The sequence below is a fragment of the Mobula hypostoma genome, chromosome 4 (genome assembly GCF_963921235.1).
Source record: "Mobula hypostoma chromosome 4, sMobHyp1.1, whole genome shotgun sequence".
Taxonomy (NCBI): Eukaryota; Metazoa; Chordata; class Chondrichthyes; order Myliobatiformes; family Myliobatidae; genus Mobula; species Mobula hypostoma.
In genome coordinates, this window is record NC_086100.1 from 39,597,192 (window position 1) to 39,616,094 (window position 18,903).

At 40.6% G+C, this 18,903-nt stretch overlaps 1 protein-coding gene across 1 annotated transcript in view; it reads left to right on the forward strand.

Moving 5' to 3' along the window:
• LOC134345265 (uncharacterized) overlaps positions 1-18,403 on the forward strand; it is a 38,362-nt gene extending 19,959 nt beyond the window's left edge. The window contains exons 6-8 of the mRNA XM_063045665.1: positions 6,594-6,726; positions 7,787-7,940; positions 8,606-18,403. Coding sequence (XP_062901735.1) covers positions 6,594-6,726; positions 7,787-7,940; positions 8,606-10,901 — 2,583 coding nt within the window. The 3' untranslated portion in view covers positions 10,902-18,403. The remainder of the gene's footprint in view (positions 1-6,593; positions 6,727-7,786; positions 7,941-8,605) is intronic.
• The last annotated feature ends 500 nt before the right edge of the window (positions 18,404-18,903 follow it).

The window sequence follows — 18,903 nt, forward strand, 5'->3', positions numbered from 1 at the left end:
TAATTCACATTACTTGTTCATTGCAATAATGTTATCAATATATCCTAAATATTAGGTCATTAAATGTAATTAAATGTTTAATTAACTTTTTAATATATTATGTTTTGATAGTTTGATTGTTAGAGGTTTTGAATGTTTCTGAACATAAGCTAGAAAATGCTCCTCTGGTTTTTATGCACAGAGATACAATTTACACATGTAAGGCCCTTTTTAGCTCAGAACTTCCTTCAAAGTTCAAAGTAAATTTATTATCAAAGTACATACAGTAAATGTCACCATATACTACCCTGAGATTCATTTTCTTGCATTTTGGGCAATCACAGCAGAACAAGGAAATGTAACAGAATCAATGAAAAATGCCACACATCAAAGACAGACAAACAACCAATGTGCAAAAGAAGACAAACTGCGTAAATACAAAAAAAAACAAATAATGATAAATGAAGAGAACAAAAATAATACTAGGTATAGGAGTAGTGGAGTTCTTGAAAGTGAATTCATGGGGGCGGGGAGTGGTGTTGCCAAATCAGGCCGGTATTGAGGTGGGTGACGTCATCCATGCTGGGAAACATGGAGAGCGTGGTTACTAGCAGGAAATCTGAGCCAATGTACTCTGCAAGAAATTAGATTTATGCAAGCTGTCACAATGGCAGTAGCTTTTCAAGCAGTGTATGCTGACATCAATATAGACGTGAGGCAGGTTAATCAGAACATGAGCAGAACATTGTGACTTGGCTGATGGCTGGTGAATGAGAGTACATTTCTAAAAACGGACATAAAACACAGAGGTATGAGGTGTATGAATAGCTACAACCTTCACTCACTTCCAAACAACATTTATATCACAGCCTGTCTTACCCCTCTGACAAGGGTTGATTATTTTATGGGGCACACTATTTTTAAACTTGTAAATTGCAAGGCTAAAGTTACCAATGCTATTAAATATACTACAAAAATACATAAATATGTTTTTGCTGGTACTTTGTAGCACTTCAAAGCTTTAAAAGCAATTTAAAATTAGCTTCCTTTCTCCCTTCCTTAGCTGTTGTAACTGCAGATGTTCACGCCTCTTGAGTGCTGAAAGTGGATAAATACAGGGGAGTTTCACAACTACAAAGTAACATGTGAACATTGAGTTGTGAACAAGGGAAGGGCACCCTACTTGATTTCCATACCCAAAAACTAACCCAGGGAATTAGGGCTTCACTGGAGATCATATGCTGTTGTTCACTAATCATCCCGGTGTAGAAACTTGAGTCACTGCCAAATGAGCATACCGTTCTGATGCAGTGCATGGCTTGTGTGCCCAGTGAGATCTGATGTACTGTGAGATGAATGAGTTTATTAAGCTAAATTTACAGTGAATAGATTAATTGAAAAAAACGTTAAGCTATTCAAACAGGCAGGAAAGTTAGGCTATCAAGGGTGTTTTTACTACACATAGGAGTGAAGAGAGATATATCATTTAAAAAATGTACTTATTTGTTTACTTACAGATACAACGTTGAATAGGCCCTTCTGTTCCAACAAGCCACACTGTCCAGCAACCTTGTTATTTAACTCTAGCCTAATCACAGGATAATTTGCAATTTACAATTAACCTATTAACTGGTATGTCTTTGGACTGTGGGGGGAAACCAGAACACCTGGAGGAAACCCATGAGGCTCACGGGGAGAACATATAAACTGCTTACAGACGGTACTGGAATTGAACTCAGAACGCTGTAAATGCCTGAGCTATAATCACATCACATGAACTGCTATGCTACCACAACATTAGTTAACCTGGAATGAATGTGCCTTTTTGAAATCCATGGTCTGTGTTGGGGCCGCTTCCTTATGTTATATGTTAATGACTTGGATGTCAGAATTAATGGCTTTGTGGCCAAGTTTGTGAATGCCTTCTGAAAATAGGTTGAGTGAACTTGGCCTTTTCTCCTTGGAGCGACGGAGGATGAGAGGTGATAAGATGATGAGAGGCATTGATTTTGTGGATAGCCAGAGGCTTTTTCCCAGGGCTGAAATGGCTAACATGAGGGGGCATAGTTTTAAGGTGCTTGGAAATAGGCATAAGGAGGACATCAGGGGTAAGTTTTTCACACAGAGAGTGGTGGGTGCATGGAATAGGGTCTTTTAAGAGATTCTTAGCTAGGTACATGGAGCTTAGAAAAATAGCAGACTATGCAGTAAGGAAATTCTAGGCAGTTTCTAGAGTAGGTTTCATGGTCTGCAAAACACTGTGGGCCAAAAGGCCTGTGATGTACTGTAGATTTCTATGTTTTTATGTTTCTACAAAATTAACTCCCAACACAGTTCATTTTGAACTTCATCTCCCAGATGATAGACAATAGACATTAGGTGCAGGAGTAGGCCATTTGGCCCTTCAAGCCAGGACCGCCATTCACTGTGATCATGGCTGATCATCTACAATGAGTACCCCGTTCCTGCCTTCTCCCCATATCCCTTGACTCCACTATCTTTAAGAACTCTATCTCATTCTTTCTTGGAAGCATCCAGATACTTGGTCTCCACTGCCTTCTGAGGCAGAGCATTCCATACATCCACCACTCTCTGGGTGAAAAAGTTTTTCCTCAATTCCGTTCTAAATGGCCTACCCCTTATTCTTAAACTGTGGCCTCTGGTTCTGGACTCCCCCAACATCGGGAACATGTCTCCTGCCTCTAGCGTGACCAATCCCTTAATAATCTTACATGTTTCATGATGGTTTGCTTAATACCTGTTTTTCAGTTTACAAAGCCTTTATTTCCAGTGTAATTGGAAAGGTGACTACCGCATCATAAGCATTTAGAGGAATCCTTGAATTTTGCATTTTTTTTTCTTCTATTATTCCCTTATTTGATGTAGTTATAACAGGCATGGAGCATTGTACATGCACTTGTTTCAGTGATAATAATGTGAATTTGAAGCTTTTTAATCAGTAGCCTAATTTCAAAAGTTATACGAGTGATACAGGCTTTCACAGCAAACTTCACTCATTCTGAAAATGCACTTTCGTCAAAGTAGCCTCATTGATATACCTAAAGGTTGCTGGTGAATGCAGCAGGCCAGGCAGCATCTCTAGGAAGAGGTATAGTCAACGTTTCAGGCCGAGACCCTTCGTCAGGACTAATTGAAAGAAGAGCTAGTAAGAGATTTGAAAGGGGGAGATCCAAAATGATAGGAGAAGACAGGAGGGGGAGGGATGGAGCCAAGAGCTGGGGAGTTGATTGGAGAAGGGATATGAGAGGATCATGGGACAGGAGGCCTAGGGAGAAAGAAAAGGGGGAGGGAGGAAAAGCCCAGAGGATGGGCAAGGGGTATAGTGAGAGGGACAAAGGGAGAAAAAGGAGAGAGAGAAAAAGAATGTGTGTATATAAATAAATAACAGCTGGAGTACGAGGGGGAGGTGGAGCATTAGCAGAAGTTAGAGAAGTCAGTGTTCATGCCATCAGGTTGGAGGCTATCCAGACGGAATATAAGGTGTTGTTCCTCCAACCTGAGTGTGGCTTCATCTTTACAGTAGAGGAGGCCGTGGATAGACATACTAGGATGGGAATGGGACGTGGAATTAAAATGTGTGGCCACTGGGAGATCCTGCTTTCTCTGGCAGACAGAGTGTAGGTGTTCAGTGAAATGATCTCCCAGTCTGTGTCGGGTCTTTCCAATATATAGAAGGCCACATCGGGAGCACCGGACGCAGTATATCACCCCAGCCGACTCACAGGTGAAGTGTCACCTCACCTGGAAGGACTGTCTGGGGCCCTGAATGGTGGTGAGGGAGGAAGTGTAAGGGCATGTGTAGCACTTGTTCCGCTTACAAGGATAATTGCCAGGAGGGAGATCAGTGAGGAGGGATGGGGGGTACGAATGGACAAGGGAGTCGCGTAGGGAGCGATCCCTGTGGAAAGCGGGGGGGGGGAGGGAAAGATGTGCTTAGTGGTGGGATCCCTTTGGAGATGGTGGAAATTACGGAGAATTATATGTTGGACACGAAGGCTGGTGGGGTGGTAGGTGAGGACAAGGGGAACCCTATTCCTAGTGGGGTGGCGGGAGGATGGAGTGAGAGCAGATGTGCATGAAATGGGGGAGATGCGTTTGAGAGCAGAGTTGATGGTGGAGGAAGGGAAGCCCCCTTCTTTAAAAAAGGAGGACATCTCCCTTGTCCTGGAATGAACAGCCTAATCCTGAGAGCAGATGCGGTGGAGACGGAGGAATTGTGAGAAGGGGATGGCAGTTTTGCCAGGCACAGGGTGAGAAGAGGAATAGTTCAGGTAGCTGTGAGAGTCAGTAGGCTCCAGGTAGCTGTGAGAGTCAGTAGGCTGTCAGATAGCTGTGAGAGTCAGTAGGCTCCATATAGCTGTGAGAGTCAGTAGGCTCCATATAGCTGTGAGAGTCAGTAGGCTCCAGGTAGCTGTGAGAGTCAGTAGGCTGTCAGATAGCTGTGAGAGTCAGTAGGCTGTCAGATAGCTGTGAGAGTCAGTAGGCTCCATATAGCTGTGAGAGTCAGTAGGCTGTCAGATAGCTGTGAGAGTCAGTAGGCTCCATATAGCTGTGAGAGTCAGTAGGCTCCATATAGCTGTGAGAGTCAGTAGGCTGTCAGATAGCTGTGAGAGTCAGTAGGCTCCAGGTAGCTGTGAGAGTCAGTAGGCTCCATATAGCTGTGAGAGTCAGTAGGCTCCATATAGCTGTGAGAGTCAGTAGGCTGTCAGATAGCTGTGAGAGTCAGTAGGCTCCATATAGCTGTGAGAGTCAGTAGGCTCCATATAGCTGTGAGAGTCAGTAGGCTCCAGCTAGCTGTGAGAGTCAGTAGGCTGTCAGATAGCTGTGAGAGTCAGTAGGCTCCATATAGCTGTGAGAGTCAGTAGGCTCCATATAGCTGTGAGAGTCAGTAGGCTCCATATAGCTGTGAGAGTCAGTAGGCTCCATATAGCTGTGAAAGTCAGTAGGCTCCATATAGCTGTGAGAGTCAGTAGGCTGTCAGATAGCTGTGAGAGTCAGTAGGCTCCATATAGCTGTGAGAGTCAGTAGGCTCCAGGTAGCTGTGAGAGTCAGTAGGCTCCATATAGCTGTGAGAGTCAGTAGGCTCCATATAGCTGTGAGAGTCAGTAGGCTCCATATAGCTGTGAGAGTCAGTAGGCTGTCAGATAGCTGTGAGAGTCAGTAGGCTCCAGGTAGCTGTGACAGTCACACTCAGGTTGGAGGAACAACACCTTATATTCCGTCTCGGTAGCCTCCAACCTGATGGCATGAACATTGACTTTTCAAACTTGTGCTAATGCCCCACCTCCCCCTCGTACCCCATCTGTTATTTATTTATATACACAGATTCTTTTTCTCTCTCTCCTTTTTCTCCCTCTGTCCCTCTCACTATACCCCTTACCCATCCTCTGGGCTTTTCCCCCCCTCCCCCTTTTCTTTCTCCCTAGGCCTCCTGTCCCATGATCCTCTCATATCCCTTTTGCCAATCACCTGTCCAGCTCTTGGCTCCATCCCTCCCCCTCCTGTCTTCTCCTATCATTTCGGATCTCCCCCTCCCCCTCCCACTTTCAAATCTCTTACTAGCTCTTCCTTCAGTTAGTCCTGACGAAGGGTCTCGGCCTGAAACGTCGACTGTACCTCTTCCTAGAGATGCTGCCTGGCCTGCTGCGTTCACCAGCAACTTTGATGTGTGTTGCTTGAAATTCCAGCATCTGCAGATTTCCTCGTGTTTGCGTCATTGATATACCTATACAGGTATATAAAATCATGAGGGGCAGAGATAAGGTGATTGGTTACAGTCTTCTTCCCAAGGTAGTGGAATGTGCTACTGGAGGACATAGAATTAAGGTGAAAAGAGAGGTTTAGCAGGGCCCTGAGGGGCAACTTTTTCCACACAAATGTGGATGTGTATATGGGGTGAGCTACCAGAGAAAGCTGTAGAGTCAGGTACAATTACAATGTTTAAAAGACACTTAGGCAGGTACATGGTTAGAAACAATTTTGAGGGATATGGGTTAAATGCAGGCAAATGGAACTAGCTCAAATAGACACCATAAATTGGGATGAAATAGCCTGCTTCAAGCTATATAATTCTGTTTAGGTAGCAGTTCCAGTGGTCTTTTTAAGGCCCATTGGTTTGACTCTTAAGTGAAGAAGAAACTGATCACAACAGATAGTGAACATACTGCAGTCAATCAAAGTTCACTTTCACCCAGGAGACTAAAACTGGTGCTTCATTTTATTTACATTTAGAATGTTCCCAGTATCAGTATCAGGTGATCATGGAAAACAACCCAAATGTGCACGTGGCAGATTTCCGTTTTGGAATGACACAACCATGGGTGTTTGCACTAGTTTTTCAATGTATGAAGTAATGGGATCCAATTTCTAGGCCTACAATCTTAAATTCATAACCACTGTATAAATCTTTTGCACCTTTGATAGATTTGATACCTGTAGATGTTCTTTATTGCTTTCTAAAATAGAAAACAAAAAGAAGTATTTACTGTGGTAAATTTTATTGCATCATATTAGGTTACTATGAATAAGTGTCAACATTGAAATAGACTGCTGATTGAAAATGACAGCTGGACTTTTTTATATAAATATGACAGCTGTTCAGGCGCTGGCATTCGGAATCAACTGGAAAGGATAAAGGCCTTGAAACAACACTGATTGCTTATGATGCACTCTTGTTTGCTGGTACTGACTGGGAGAAGCTGTGTTATTCAGCCATGTTTCATAGGGGTAAGAATTGATTACAATTTTGAATAAATATCTTCTAAATGACTATCATTTTGTTTCAAATTGAGCTAACTGATTACAGCAATAAAACATTCCAAGTATAAATAAGGAGGGACTGACAAATTATCTATTTTTGTTCTTTTTAAATCTTTTTATTGAGTAAGTATACAAAAAAGGTAAGCCATATGAACATTAATACAATGTTAAAGTATAATAAAATTCCAAAAGATATCAATACCAAAAAGAAAATACTACAAACAATGTAATTTAAGCATAAGAAACCAAGATAACATAATAGTATACTAAATTTTATATATATCAATGGAAAAAAAAGAAAAAAAACCCCCCAAAAAAAACCCACCGTGCAGCTAACTAAAAGCAAAGCAAAGCAATGGGCTAACTTGAAACCAAACAGAGTTAAACTTAAAATCACATCCTCAATCCCGACCTCCATTAAAAACAGTGAAAAAAAAACAAGAAGGGAAAATATTACATTAAATGAAAATATCGAATAAAAGGTCCCCAAATCTGTTCAAATTTAAATGAAGAATCATAAAGGTTACTTCTAATTTTCTCCAAATTCAAACATAAAATCGTCTGAGAGAACCAAAAAAAGGTAGTTGGAGCATTAAGCTCTTTCCAATGTTGTAAAATACATCTTTTCGCCATTAAAGTAAGAAATGCAATCATTCTACGGGCTGAAGGGGAAAGATTACTAGAAATTTTAGGTAGTCCAAAGATAGCAAATTATCTATTTTTGAATCTAAAATTAACTCCTTCTTGGTGCATTGCAGAGTTTGGGATGGTCTTTTGCCCTAGTTAATAATCAATATTGAAATTTTACTTCCTTTAGAAAATATGAGAACTCCAAAATGGATTAAATATTTTAATGACAATCAATTGCAAGCAATTGCCAAATCTAAATATAACCACAAAATAATCTATGCTAGAATGGCTTGATTACCTCACTTAGAAGACATACCGTAATCATAAAAAACTCTATTACTTGCACAACAGTATTATTCACTTCATGTTATGGCTTTCGTTATGCTCCCTCTGATAGGAGAGAGTGCTGTGACAGGTGCCATTGCAGGCTCTCTCTATGGGATTCTCTATGGATTTGACAGTGTTCCTATAAGTCTTTACCAGAACTTGGAGTTCAGAGGCCACCTCGAACTATTGGGGAGACAGCTGTACTACATTGCTACCACAGATAGGTAAGTCCGGTTGACATGGAAATCATTCGAAGTCTGAAGCTAAAACCAAAAAAAAAAACCCTTTTTTATTGCACATACAGTATATATGTCAGCTGGTGCAGTAATTTACAGCAGTTTTAACAGGTAACCTTATTGGATTTCCTTGATGGATAATATCCATTTTCACTTCTTATTTGCGTTATAGTTAAGTATTTTCCATTTAGGACCCTGGGCACATATTTACATATATCCTTCAGGATAGCAAATGTTTTATTTAAAATTTGATATTAACAATCAAAAAGAAAGTAACATTATGTGTAAATTCCCATAAAACACTTACGAAAGGTAATAAACAATAGTTAACCGCATGAAATGAAATAAAACAAGCCTGGAAAAAGCGTTATTCTCTTGCTGATGATGTTAGTTACATTTTCAAGAATGTTTATTTACTATGTTATAGACTTGCTTAAGTTGCCTTAATATCACTAACAATCCCATCTCTAATAACTCTTTTATTTGTGGTTATTTGCAGAAAAAGCCATAGTTTGTTCTACTTTCTCTGCTGCTATTTCTACATTTTCCTGCAATGTAATTTGTTTTCTGCTAACCATTTACTTCTCATCCATTTTTTGTTATTTTTCATTTGTTCAAATCTAGTTAGTCAGTCATTCATTATTTTGTTGCAGATCCTTATGTCACAGTGCAGATTGCACTCAGAGGGATGAGAGTATAGATGTGCGTCAAATTGCCAGAACGTTCGTGAACAAGCGCACATCTGATGAAATTAACAATCTGATCAATTACATAGCTCATCTGGAAAAGGTGAAAGAAACAAGTACTGACAAGTCTGTCGGGTTAACAGATACAATTGCTACAAAGCAGAACAGCATTAAAGAAAAAGCATCTAAAACTGAAGGAAAGCTTCGACCAACTAAATTTCAGCTCCTGCAGTCAAGGTTTACAAAGACTGGTTTTCAGAATAAACTGGAGAAGCTAGAACTTCCTGTATCCAAGACAAAAACAGTTTCAGGAGAATCTAACACTGCTGCAGATGTGAAAGGTGTTGCAGAGAACCTTCCCACAGTGGGCAAAAGAGACACCAACTTCACTGAAGTGCATAATGGTTTGGACATGATGGCAGAACAGAAATGTGAAATGCCAGAAGTTGAAAAGGTAGATGGTAGTCAGGGAAAACCAACTACTGAAAATGATGCCTCAGCTCCACAACCTCACAGTCCCAGTCCTGAATTTTCCATGGTAGATAATTTTACCAAAATGCACAAAACTATAGATTTGGGGGTTCAGCAAGAATGTGAACCTACAGTTCTTAACAATGAAGATACTACTCTTAAACAGTCCACTATGGAAAACAGTACCACAGAGCTTTGTTCAGACTCTCTGGAATCTGCTGGGAAGCAGCCATTTCTTACAGACAAATCCAATGACACATTTTCAGAGTCTGCCAGAGAAGCTGATGTGGACATGCAACTAGGTTCTTCCAATGAGAACGAAGTTACTTTACCCGAACCATCGGTGCAAACTGTTGCTGAAATATTATACTCAGATACAGAAATCCCAGCTGATAAATCGACTAAATCGACCATCCACAATGAGATTCAAAACAGTAATGAAAATGTTGCTGCAAGTCTAGATCAGAAGCATCCTCCACACAAATTAATTACAGGCTCTTCATTAAGTATTTCAGAATTAAATCCATCTGAAAGGAGTCCTCCAAGAAGAGATACCAATGAAGTTATTGATTTTCCTCACTCTCTACTGCAGGTCACTGAAGATAACACAGAGGGAAATCCACCACAAACAGTGAAAGGTAGTACAGAGGAAACAACAAAATCATCAACATCCAGCCTAGAATTATTCTCTGACACATCTAAGAAACCCACACAAAAAAATATTTTGCTAAAGCCAAAAGACGACTTCTCTACAGAAATTCCAATATTGCCAAATGGTAAACAGCATGAAAACATTCAAGAGGATGAAGAGTACAAATACATGCTCTATCAGTCTAATCAGTTTGCTATTGATGATAAAGATCACAATGCCATGACAAAGGGGCTTTCTCCACGAACATTGTCAAAAAAGGTGGAAAATTCAATGTCAGAAATGAAGAGCTTCAAACCAATTGTCTACTTGAGCGAAAATAAATCAGTGAAAGGGGCCACACAAAATTCCGAGACTGACCTATCTAAAATTCCAATCTTCCCTCAAAATAGGTTAATAGGAAAGAAAGAAGATAATCAAATGAAATACAATGAGGACCAACGTCTGCAAATTCAGAATATAAACACAGAGAAAACTGCCAGTTCACAAATCGGAGGTTTGCAGCCATTCACTGACTCCTGTGAAAAGCAAAAGCTGAAGAAGATTCATCAAAGCTCAGAGTCAGCATTCTCCACCAGAACTCAAGTACTGCCAGAGAGTGAGTCAAAAGCGGAGGAACGGGGGGATAATCTGTACAGAAATATCTCCCAGCACGCCTGTGACTCAGTCAACACAGCTGTGTCACTCACAATTGTGCAAGAGCAGCAGCCTCCAAAATCACGGCTAGAAATTGCAGAGGCAACAATTTCACAAACTAGAAACTCTGAGTCACGTACAGACTTATACAAGAAACAAAAGCTAAAAGGAATTCCACCAAGATCGCAGCCTGTTGTCATGACTGAAAGAGAAGGTGGTTATCCCGACATCTGCTGTCAGCCTGAGGAATCAGTTAGTGTAGCTGAACATTATGGATATGAACGAAAGTCCTACCCTGCTGTTGAATCCAACACTGAAAGTGCAGCCTCAGCATGGAACCAATGTACAAGTCCCACAGCTTCTTGCAAAACAAAATCATGGAAGTACAAGGCATATAGTTATGCTGACCCTTCAGTCACTTCAAAATCTAACCGTAGAGTACTATTGAGAGCCACTGATGTCATACAAATTTCTTCACCACCATTATCAAGCTTTTTTACCCCCTAAAAATCCACACAATATAAAGGATTTTGTTATATCTGTAATATGAGGTCATTTAATATTTTAGCGTTTTATATACACCAAGGAAATGGTAATTTTAGATTCAAGATTTATATTTTTACTGAAACTCTTCTTGCATAAAAATCCTTTAAAGCAGTTTTTTATGGGTCATAGCTCTCAATGCCTTCATTCCAATTATCGATTTAAAGCAGTGTTTACAACGGAATACATTTACCAATAATCTTGTCGGGCAGATGTGATGCAATACCATTTATCACTGATAACTAGATTGGTCAATCAACTGCAGATCACATTGCAATAAAAATTATGTATTATCTTTCCCTCTGCATTCCCTTTACAATTAGATTTGCCAAAATCATTTTCTCTGAGAAAACCTTCTCAATGCCATTACATCAACACTGGATCAATTTACTTCAAAATTTAATTTAAATATGTAGTGTAAAGATAGTGTTTCTCTTCTTAGATATATGACTGACAAGCAGCAAAATTCAGGGTCACTGATTGCTGTTTTCACTTGTGCTGTCAGTGCGTATTATTCAAGTTCAATTGTCATTCCACCATACACATGGATACAGCCAAATGAAACAGCTTTCCTCTGCGGCTAGGGTGAAAAAACGTAGGACCAATAGTCACACACAATTATAATTACAATCGCAGAATAAGTCACAAAAATATAGCCTAAGTCCATGAGTGTCATGGCCTGCAGTTTGATTGTGCATGTGATGTTGTCCTGAAGCCATGTTTCTGTAAGAACAAGCACACAGCATTTCTCAGCGCACCAGTGCAGCTGCAGAGGAATGCAATCCAGCTTGTCTTCCAGCGAGCGAACACTGGAGAACAGCACCGAGGAGAGGGTCAGTCCCCAGCGCAGCATGGACTCCAGCGTGCCCATGTGCCTCTGCTCTCTCATACACCATCTCTGACATCTCCTCCACTGGCCAGCTGCAGCAGGCAACTCAGCGCCACGAGGGGCTGGTGCACACAACAACCACTATAGTTTCTTAGATTAGAAGAGGATTACCAGAAGTAACATATTTATTCCAGGCTGCAGAGGGAACTGAGTACAGATCAGGTAAAAATATAATCTCATAAGATCTCACTGTTGTTCTTAAAAGGCTAATTACTACACAAGTGGGGAACACATAGAAAGGCATTTTAAAGCAAACATATATAACATTTATTTACATTATCAGTCACAAGATATTCTATAAATAATATACTCTGGATCAATTTTATTATTATTGACATATGCCATGAAATTTGTTATTTTGTGACAGCAGTAGTGTGCAAGACAGAAAAATTATGTTAGAATAATAAACAAGCAAATTTATAAATACTGTAATGCAAAAGAGGGATAGTGAGGTATTGTTCATGACTGTTCAGAAATCTGATGGGTGAGGAAGAATCTGTTCCCAAAACGGTGATTGTGGGTGTTCAGGCTCCTGTCCTTCCTTCCTGATGGTAGCAATGAGGAGAGGGCATATTCGGAATGCCAAAGGATGCATGTCTCTGGGAGCTGAACATCCAAGGATACACGGTGTATCAGAAGGATAGGACGGTAGGCAGAGGGGGTGGCGTGGCTTTATTGGTAAGAAATGATATTAAATCATTAGAAAGAGGTGACATAGGATCGGAAGGTGCAGAATCTTTATGGCTTGAGCTAAGAAATCGCAGGGGTAAAAGGACCCTGATGGCAGTTATATACAGGCCTCCAAATAGCTGCAGTGATGTGGACTACAAATTACAACAGGAAATAGAAAAGGCTTGTCAGAAGGGCAGTGTTATGATAATTGTGGGGGATTTTCACATGCGAGTGGATTGAGAAAATCAGGTCGGCACTGGATCTCAAGAGAGAGAATTTGTAGAATGTCTGCAAGATGGTTTTTTAGAACAGCTTGTTGTTGAGCCCACTAGGGGATCGGCTGTACTGGATTGAGTATTGTGTAATGAACCAGAGGTGATTAGAGAGACTGAGGTGAAGGAACCCTTAGGAGGCAGTGATCATAACATGATTGAGTTCACTGTGAAATTTAAAAAAGAGAAGCTGAAATCTGATGTGTCGGTAATTCAGTGGAGTAAAGGAAATTATAGTGGCCTGAAAGAGGAACTGGCCAAAGTTGACTGGAAAGGGACACTGGTGCGACGGACGGCAGAGCAGCAGTGGCTGAAGTTTATGTGAGAAGTGAGGAAGGTGCAAGACAGGTATATTCCAAAAAAGAAGAAATTTTCGAATGGAAAAAGGATGCAACCGTGGCTGACAAGAGAAGTCAAAGCCAAAGTTAAAGCAAAGGAGAGGGCATACAAGGAAGCAAAAATTAGTGGGAAGACAGAGGATTGGGAAGCTTTTAAAAGCTTACAAAAGGAAACTAAGAAGGTCATTAACAGGGGAAAGATTAACTATGAAAGGAAGCTAGCAAATAATATCAAAGAGGATACTAAAAGCTTTTTCAAGTATATAAAGAGTAACAGACAGGTGAGAGTAGATATAGGACTGATAGAAAATGATGCTGGAGAAATTGTAATGGGAGATAAGGAGCTGGCAGAGGAACTCAACGAGTCACTGAGGAAGACATCAGCAGGATACCGGACACTCAAGGGTGGCAGGGAAGAGAAGTGTGCGCAGTCGCAATTACGACAGAGAAAGTACTCAGGAAGCTGAATAGTCTAAAGGTAGATAAATCTCCTGGACCAGATGGAATACACCCTTGTGTTCTGAAGGAAGTAGCTGTGGAGATTGCAGAGGCATTAGCAATGATCTTTCAAAAGTCAATAGATTCTGGCATGGTTCCGGAAGACTGGAAGATTGCAAATGTCACTCCACTATTTAAGAAGGAGGCAAGGAAGCAAAAAGGAAATTATAGACTTGTTAGCTTGACATCGGTGGTTGGGAAGTTGTTGGAGTCGATTGTCAAGGATGAGGTTACAGAGTACCTGGAGGCATATGACAAGATAGGCAGAACACAGCATGGATTCCTTAAAGGAAAATCCTGCCTGACAAACCTATTACAATTTTTTGAGGAAATTACAAGTAGGCTAGACAAGGGAGATGCAGTGGATGTTGTATATTTGGATTTTCAGAAGGCCTTTGACAAGGTGCCACACGAGGCTACTTAACAAGATAAGAGCCCGTGGAATTACGGGAAAGTTACATACATGGATAGAGCATTGGCTGATTGGCAGGAAACAGAGAGCGGGAATAAAGCGATCCTATTCTGGTTGGCTGCCGGTTACCAGTGGTGTTCCACAGGGATCTGTGTTGGGGCCACTTCTTTTTACATTGTACATCAACGATTTGGATTATGGAATAGATGGCTTTGTGGCTAAGTTTGCTGATGATACGAAGATAGGTGGAGGGGCCGGTAGTGCTGAGGAAACAGAGAGTCTGCAGAGAGACTTGGTTTACAAGGATGTTGCCGGGACTTGAGAAACTCAGTTACAGAGAAAGGTTGAATAGGTTAGGACTTTATTCCCTGGAGCGTAGAAGAATGAGGGGAGATTTGATAGAGGTATATAAAATTATGATGGGTATAGATAGAGTGAATGCAAGCAGGCTTTTTCCACTGAGGCAAGGGGAGAAAAAAACCAGAGGACATGGGTTAAGGGTGAGGGGGGAAAAGTTTAAAGGGAACATTATGTGGGGCTTCTTCACACAGAGAGTGGTGGGAGTATGGAATGAGCTGCCAGACGAGGTGGTAAATGCGGGTTCTTTTTTAACATTTAAGAATAAATTGGACAGATACATGGATGGGAGGTGTATGGAGGGATATGGTCCGTGTGCAGGTCAGTGGGACTAGGCAGAAAATGGTTCGGCACAGCCAAGAAGGGCCAAAGGGCTTGTTTCTGTGCTGTAGTTTCTATGGTTCTATGGTTCTATGGATAGATTGGAAGAATGGGCAAAGAAGTGGCAAATGAAATACAATGTTGGAAAGTGTATGGTTCTGCACTTTGGCAGAAGAAATAAATGGGCAGACTATTATTTAAATGGGGAGAGAATTCAAAGTTCTGAGATGCAACGGGACTTGGGAGTCCTCGTGCAGGATACCCTTAATGTTAACCTCCAGGTTGAGTCGGTGGTGAAGAAGGCGAATGCAATGTTGGCATTCATTTCTAGAGGAGTAGAGTCTAGGAGCAGGGATGTGATGTTGAGACTCCATAAGGCGCTGGTGAGACCTCACTTGGAGTACTGTGGGCAGTTTTGGTCTGCTTATTTAACAAAGGATGTGCTGACATTGGAGAGGGTACAGAGAAGATTCACTAGAATGATTCCAGGAATGAGAGGGTTAACAATTTTTTTTAGCCAGAGGGTGGTGAATCTATGGAATTTGTTGCCACGGGCGGCAGTGGAGGCCAAGTCATTGGGTGTATTTAAGGCAGAGATTGATAGGTATCTGAGTAGCCAGGGCATCAAAGGTTATGGTGAGAAGGCGAGGGAGTGGGACTAAATGGGAGAATGGATCAGCTCATGATAAAATGGCGGAGCAGAGTCGATGGGCTGAATGGGTGACTTCTGCTCGTTTGTCTTATGGTCTTATGGTCTTAATGATGAATGCTGTTTCTTGAGGTACCACCTTTTGAGGATGCCCCTGATGGTGGGGAGGGTACTGATGGAGAGAGGCAAAAGAGAAGAAATTATAGACCATTTAGCCTGACTTCACTAGTGAACAGGGTGTTGGAGTCCATTATTAAGGATGAGGTTTCAGGAACTTGGAGGCACATGATAAAATAGACCAAAGCCAGCAAGATTTCCTTTAAGGGCACATTGGATTTTCAGAAGGCCTTTGAGAAGGTGCTGCACATGAGGCTGTTAAGCAAGATAAGAGTCCATGGTATTACAGAAAAGATCCTAGCATGGACAGAAGATTGCCTGACTGGCAGGAGGCACAGTGGGAGTAAAGGGAGCTTTTTCTGGCTGGCTGCCAGTGATTATAGGATTTCTTCAGGGTTCGGGGTTGGGATCCACTACTTTTCACATCATATGTTAATAATCTGGTTGACAGAATTGATGGCTTTGGAACTGAGTTTGTGAATAGTACAAAGTTAGCTGGAGGGGCAGGTAGGAAGTTTGCAGAAGGGCTTGGACAGATTGGGAGAATGGACAAAGACATGGTAGGTAGAATACAACACAGGGAAGTGCATGGTCATGCACCTTAAAAGGGATAGACTATTTTCTAAATGGGGAGTAAATTCCAAAATCAGAGATGATTTGGGAATTTAGTGCAGACTGAGTTGCTAGTAAGGAATGCATGTACAATGTTAGCATTCAGTTCAAGTCTCTAGAATATAAAAGCAAGGATGCAATGCTGAGGCTTTTGCTGAGGAATTGGTCATACCACATTTAGAGAGTTTTAGGGTCCATATCTAAGAAAGCATGCTTTGGCATTGGAGAGGATCTTGAGGAAGTTGATGAGAATGATCACAAGAATAAAAGAGTTAACATATGAGAAGGTTTTGATGTCTTAGGGCCTTTAGTCGCTGGAGTTTAGAAGAATGAGGGGGATCATATTCAAACCCACCAAATATTGAAAGGCCTAGATAGAGTGGACATAGAGAGGAAGTTTCGAACAACTAAAGCTCTATGTTTTTCTTTACTAACTTCAAAATTTAGTAAAGAAAAACATAGAGCCTTAGTTGTTCAAAACATCGGCTGTCTTCTTGAAGCTTTGATTGACTTTAACATCTCTATTGTGAATGGCGATTGATCTTGCCAGTAAGGAATTCAAAGATATACAATTTACAATGATTAATATCCGTTACAGATAAGTCAATTCTATACAAAAGTAGCAGTACTCTGTTCAGACTTCAGAGCAGCGTGGGTGACAGGGGCCCATGCTGTTTTCCTTGTGCACAAGTAAAATAAAAAAGAATGTTTGAGTCTTAAGAGTGTGTGTGTGTTCTGGGCTCAATGATTTTATTTATTTTATTTTGTTATCAGTGACGACAGTTACTTCAACACTATCTCTAGCTACTGATAGTTCCAGTTGTTTTTAACATGGTCATTGTCCCTATTTCCATATCAAGTTATAACTTTGTTCAAATAATTTGACTTTTAAAATACTGCACCAACAGCAGTCTACACGGAAACAGAAAGGAACAACAAAGCTTATGTTTCCTATTATCAGCGCTGACCATATGCAAAGATTCAAAGTATAACAATGCACCCTAGCACACTGAGAGAGCACCACGTTTCATTATGCGCAGTTGAATAACCATTTTAACCATTAAACATCTGACTTAGTTCACCCATACTAAAGATCCCATTGATTCTGGAGAATCCAGTGAAGCAGGGAGATCCACATCCCCCGCTACCTGCCTTAGTTTGATCTACTTTAAATTCATCATCTCTTTTCTTACCCCTAATATCCGGTGGGATGAGCAATGCATGGAACTTCTTCGTCATTCCTTCCTCTCAGCAACAAAGCCAAACATCTCCTAAGACCTTCTCTTCATTTTCCCTGGTTTTGCATTATTCCAATCTGCCCTCATTCATTTTCCTTTTGTTCCTATCTCAATTCTGTTCTCATTACATTACTGGCCAACTATTTCACCTTTTTCTCCAGTCCTGTGCACTTCTTTCAAGAATGTTACATTTCTTCCATTCTTGAATCTGAATTACCTTTTATTTTTTTATTCATGCCATCCTCTGTTAGGAACTAAAGCCTACAACTGTTATCTCTCAGCAACACCCCCCCCCCACTCCTATAATGTGATATTTTTTAACATTTAAACATCATTAAGCAAACTCTCATTTACACCTCACAATAGAAACATAGAAAACCTACAGCACAATACAGGCCTTCCGGCCCACAATGCTGTGCCAGACATGTACTTACTTTAGAAATTACCTCAGGTTACCCATAGCCCTCTATTTTTCTAGGCTCCATGTACCTATCCAAGAGTCTCTTAAAAGACCCTATCGTATCTGCCTCCACCAATGTCGCCGGCAGCCCATTCCACCTGCTCATCACTCTGTGTAAAAAAACCTACCCCTGACATCTCCTCTGTAACTACTTCCAAGCAGCTTAAAACTGTGCCCTCTCACGTTAACCATTTCAGCCCTGGGAAAAAGCCTCTGACTACCCACACAATATTTCCTATGTCAGCTGCATTAATCCGTGCTTAGAAATGTTCTATGAACCGTGGGTTGCATTTTCAACAGTAAGGTCTTAGATACTATATTAATGATTTTTCCCAAGTAACATTTAAATATCTAGAAACATTCTAAGAACATAAGTTCCCGAAATGAAATCATCAAAGCAACAAGTAAATATTATTTGAGTGAACCCTATCATTTGCCTTCATAATCTGGAATAATGGAAAAATTACAGCTTATAAAGAACTTGTAAAAATATCACATCATTTTTCTCACGACTAATTTTCTATGGGTATAGATATTCAAAAGAGTTTTTAAACTTATGTTTAAATATTCAGGTTTTGATAATATAAAAATGAAAATGTATATTTACTTGGCTAAAGGTAATTGGAATCAAATAAATAGGTAAACTGCTCAAAATTCTATTGTATTTAATTGTTTTTACATTGATTTATTTTTGATTAAAATCAGTTTTTAAAAATAAATTTACAATAATTTTCATCGAATCACAGAACACTACTGCACAGAAACAGTCCGTTCCGCCCGTCTGTGCCTACTCCTATTGACCTGCACCCAGACCATAGCCCTCCATACCTCTACCATCCATGTACCTTTCTAGATTTCTCTGGAATGTTGAAATCAAACCCTCATCCACTGCAGCACACTACTAGTCACAGGCCTCCAGTAAGCAAGGCCTGCTACCACTCTTTGGCTTTTATCTACTACCACTCCCTGGCTTCTCCCCTGATTTCCTTCTTAAGTGCTCTCTTGCATTTCTAATACTCCAAGTACCTCATTTGTTCTTACCTGCCTATAAATGATATGCACCTCCTCCTTCTTCTTAGCAAGGGCCTCAATATACCTGAAAACCAAGCTTTCCTAAACCTAAACAACAGG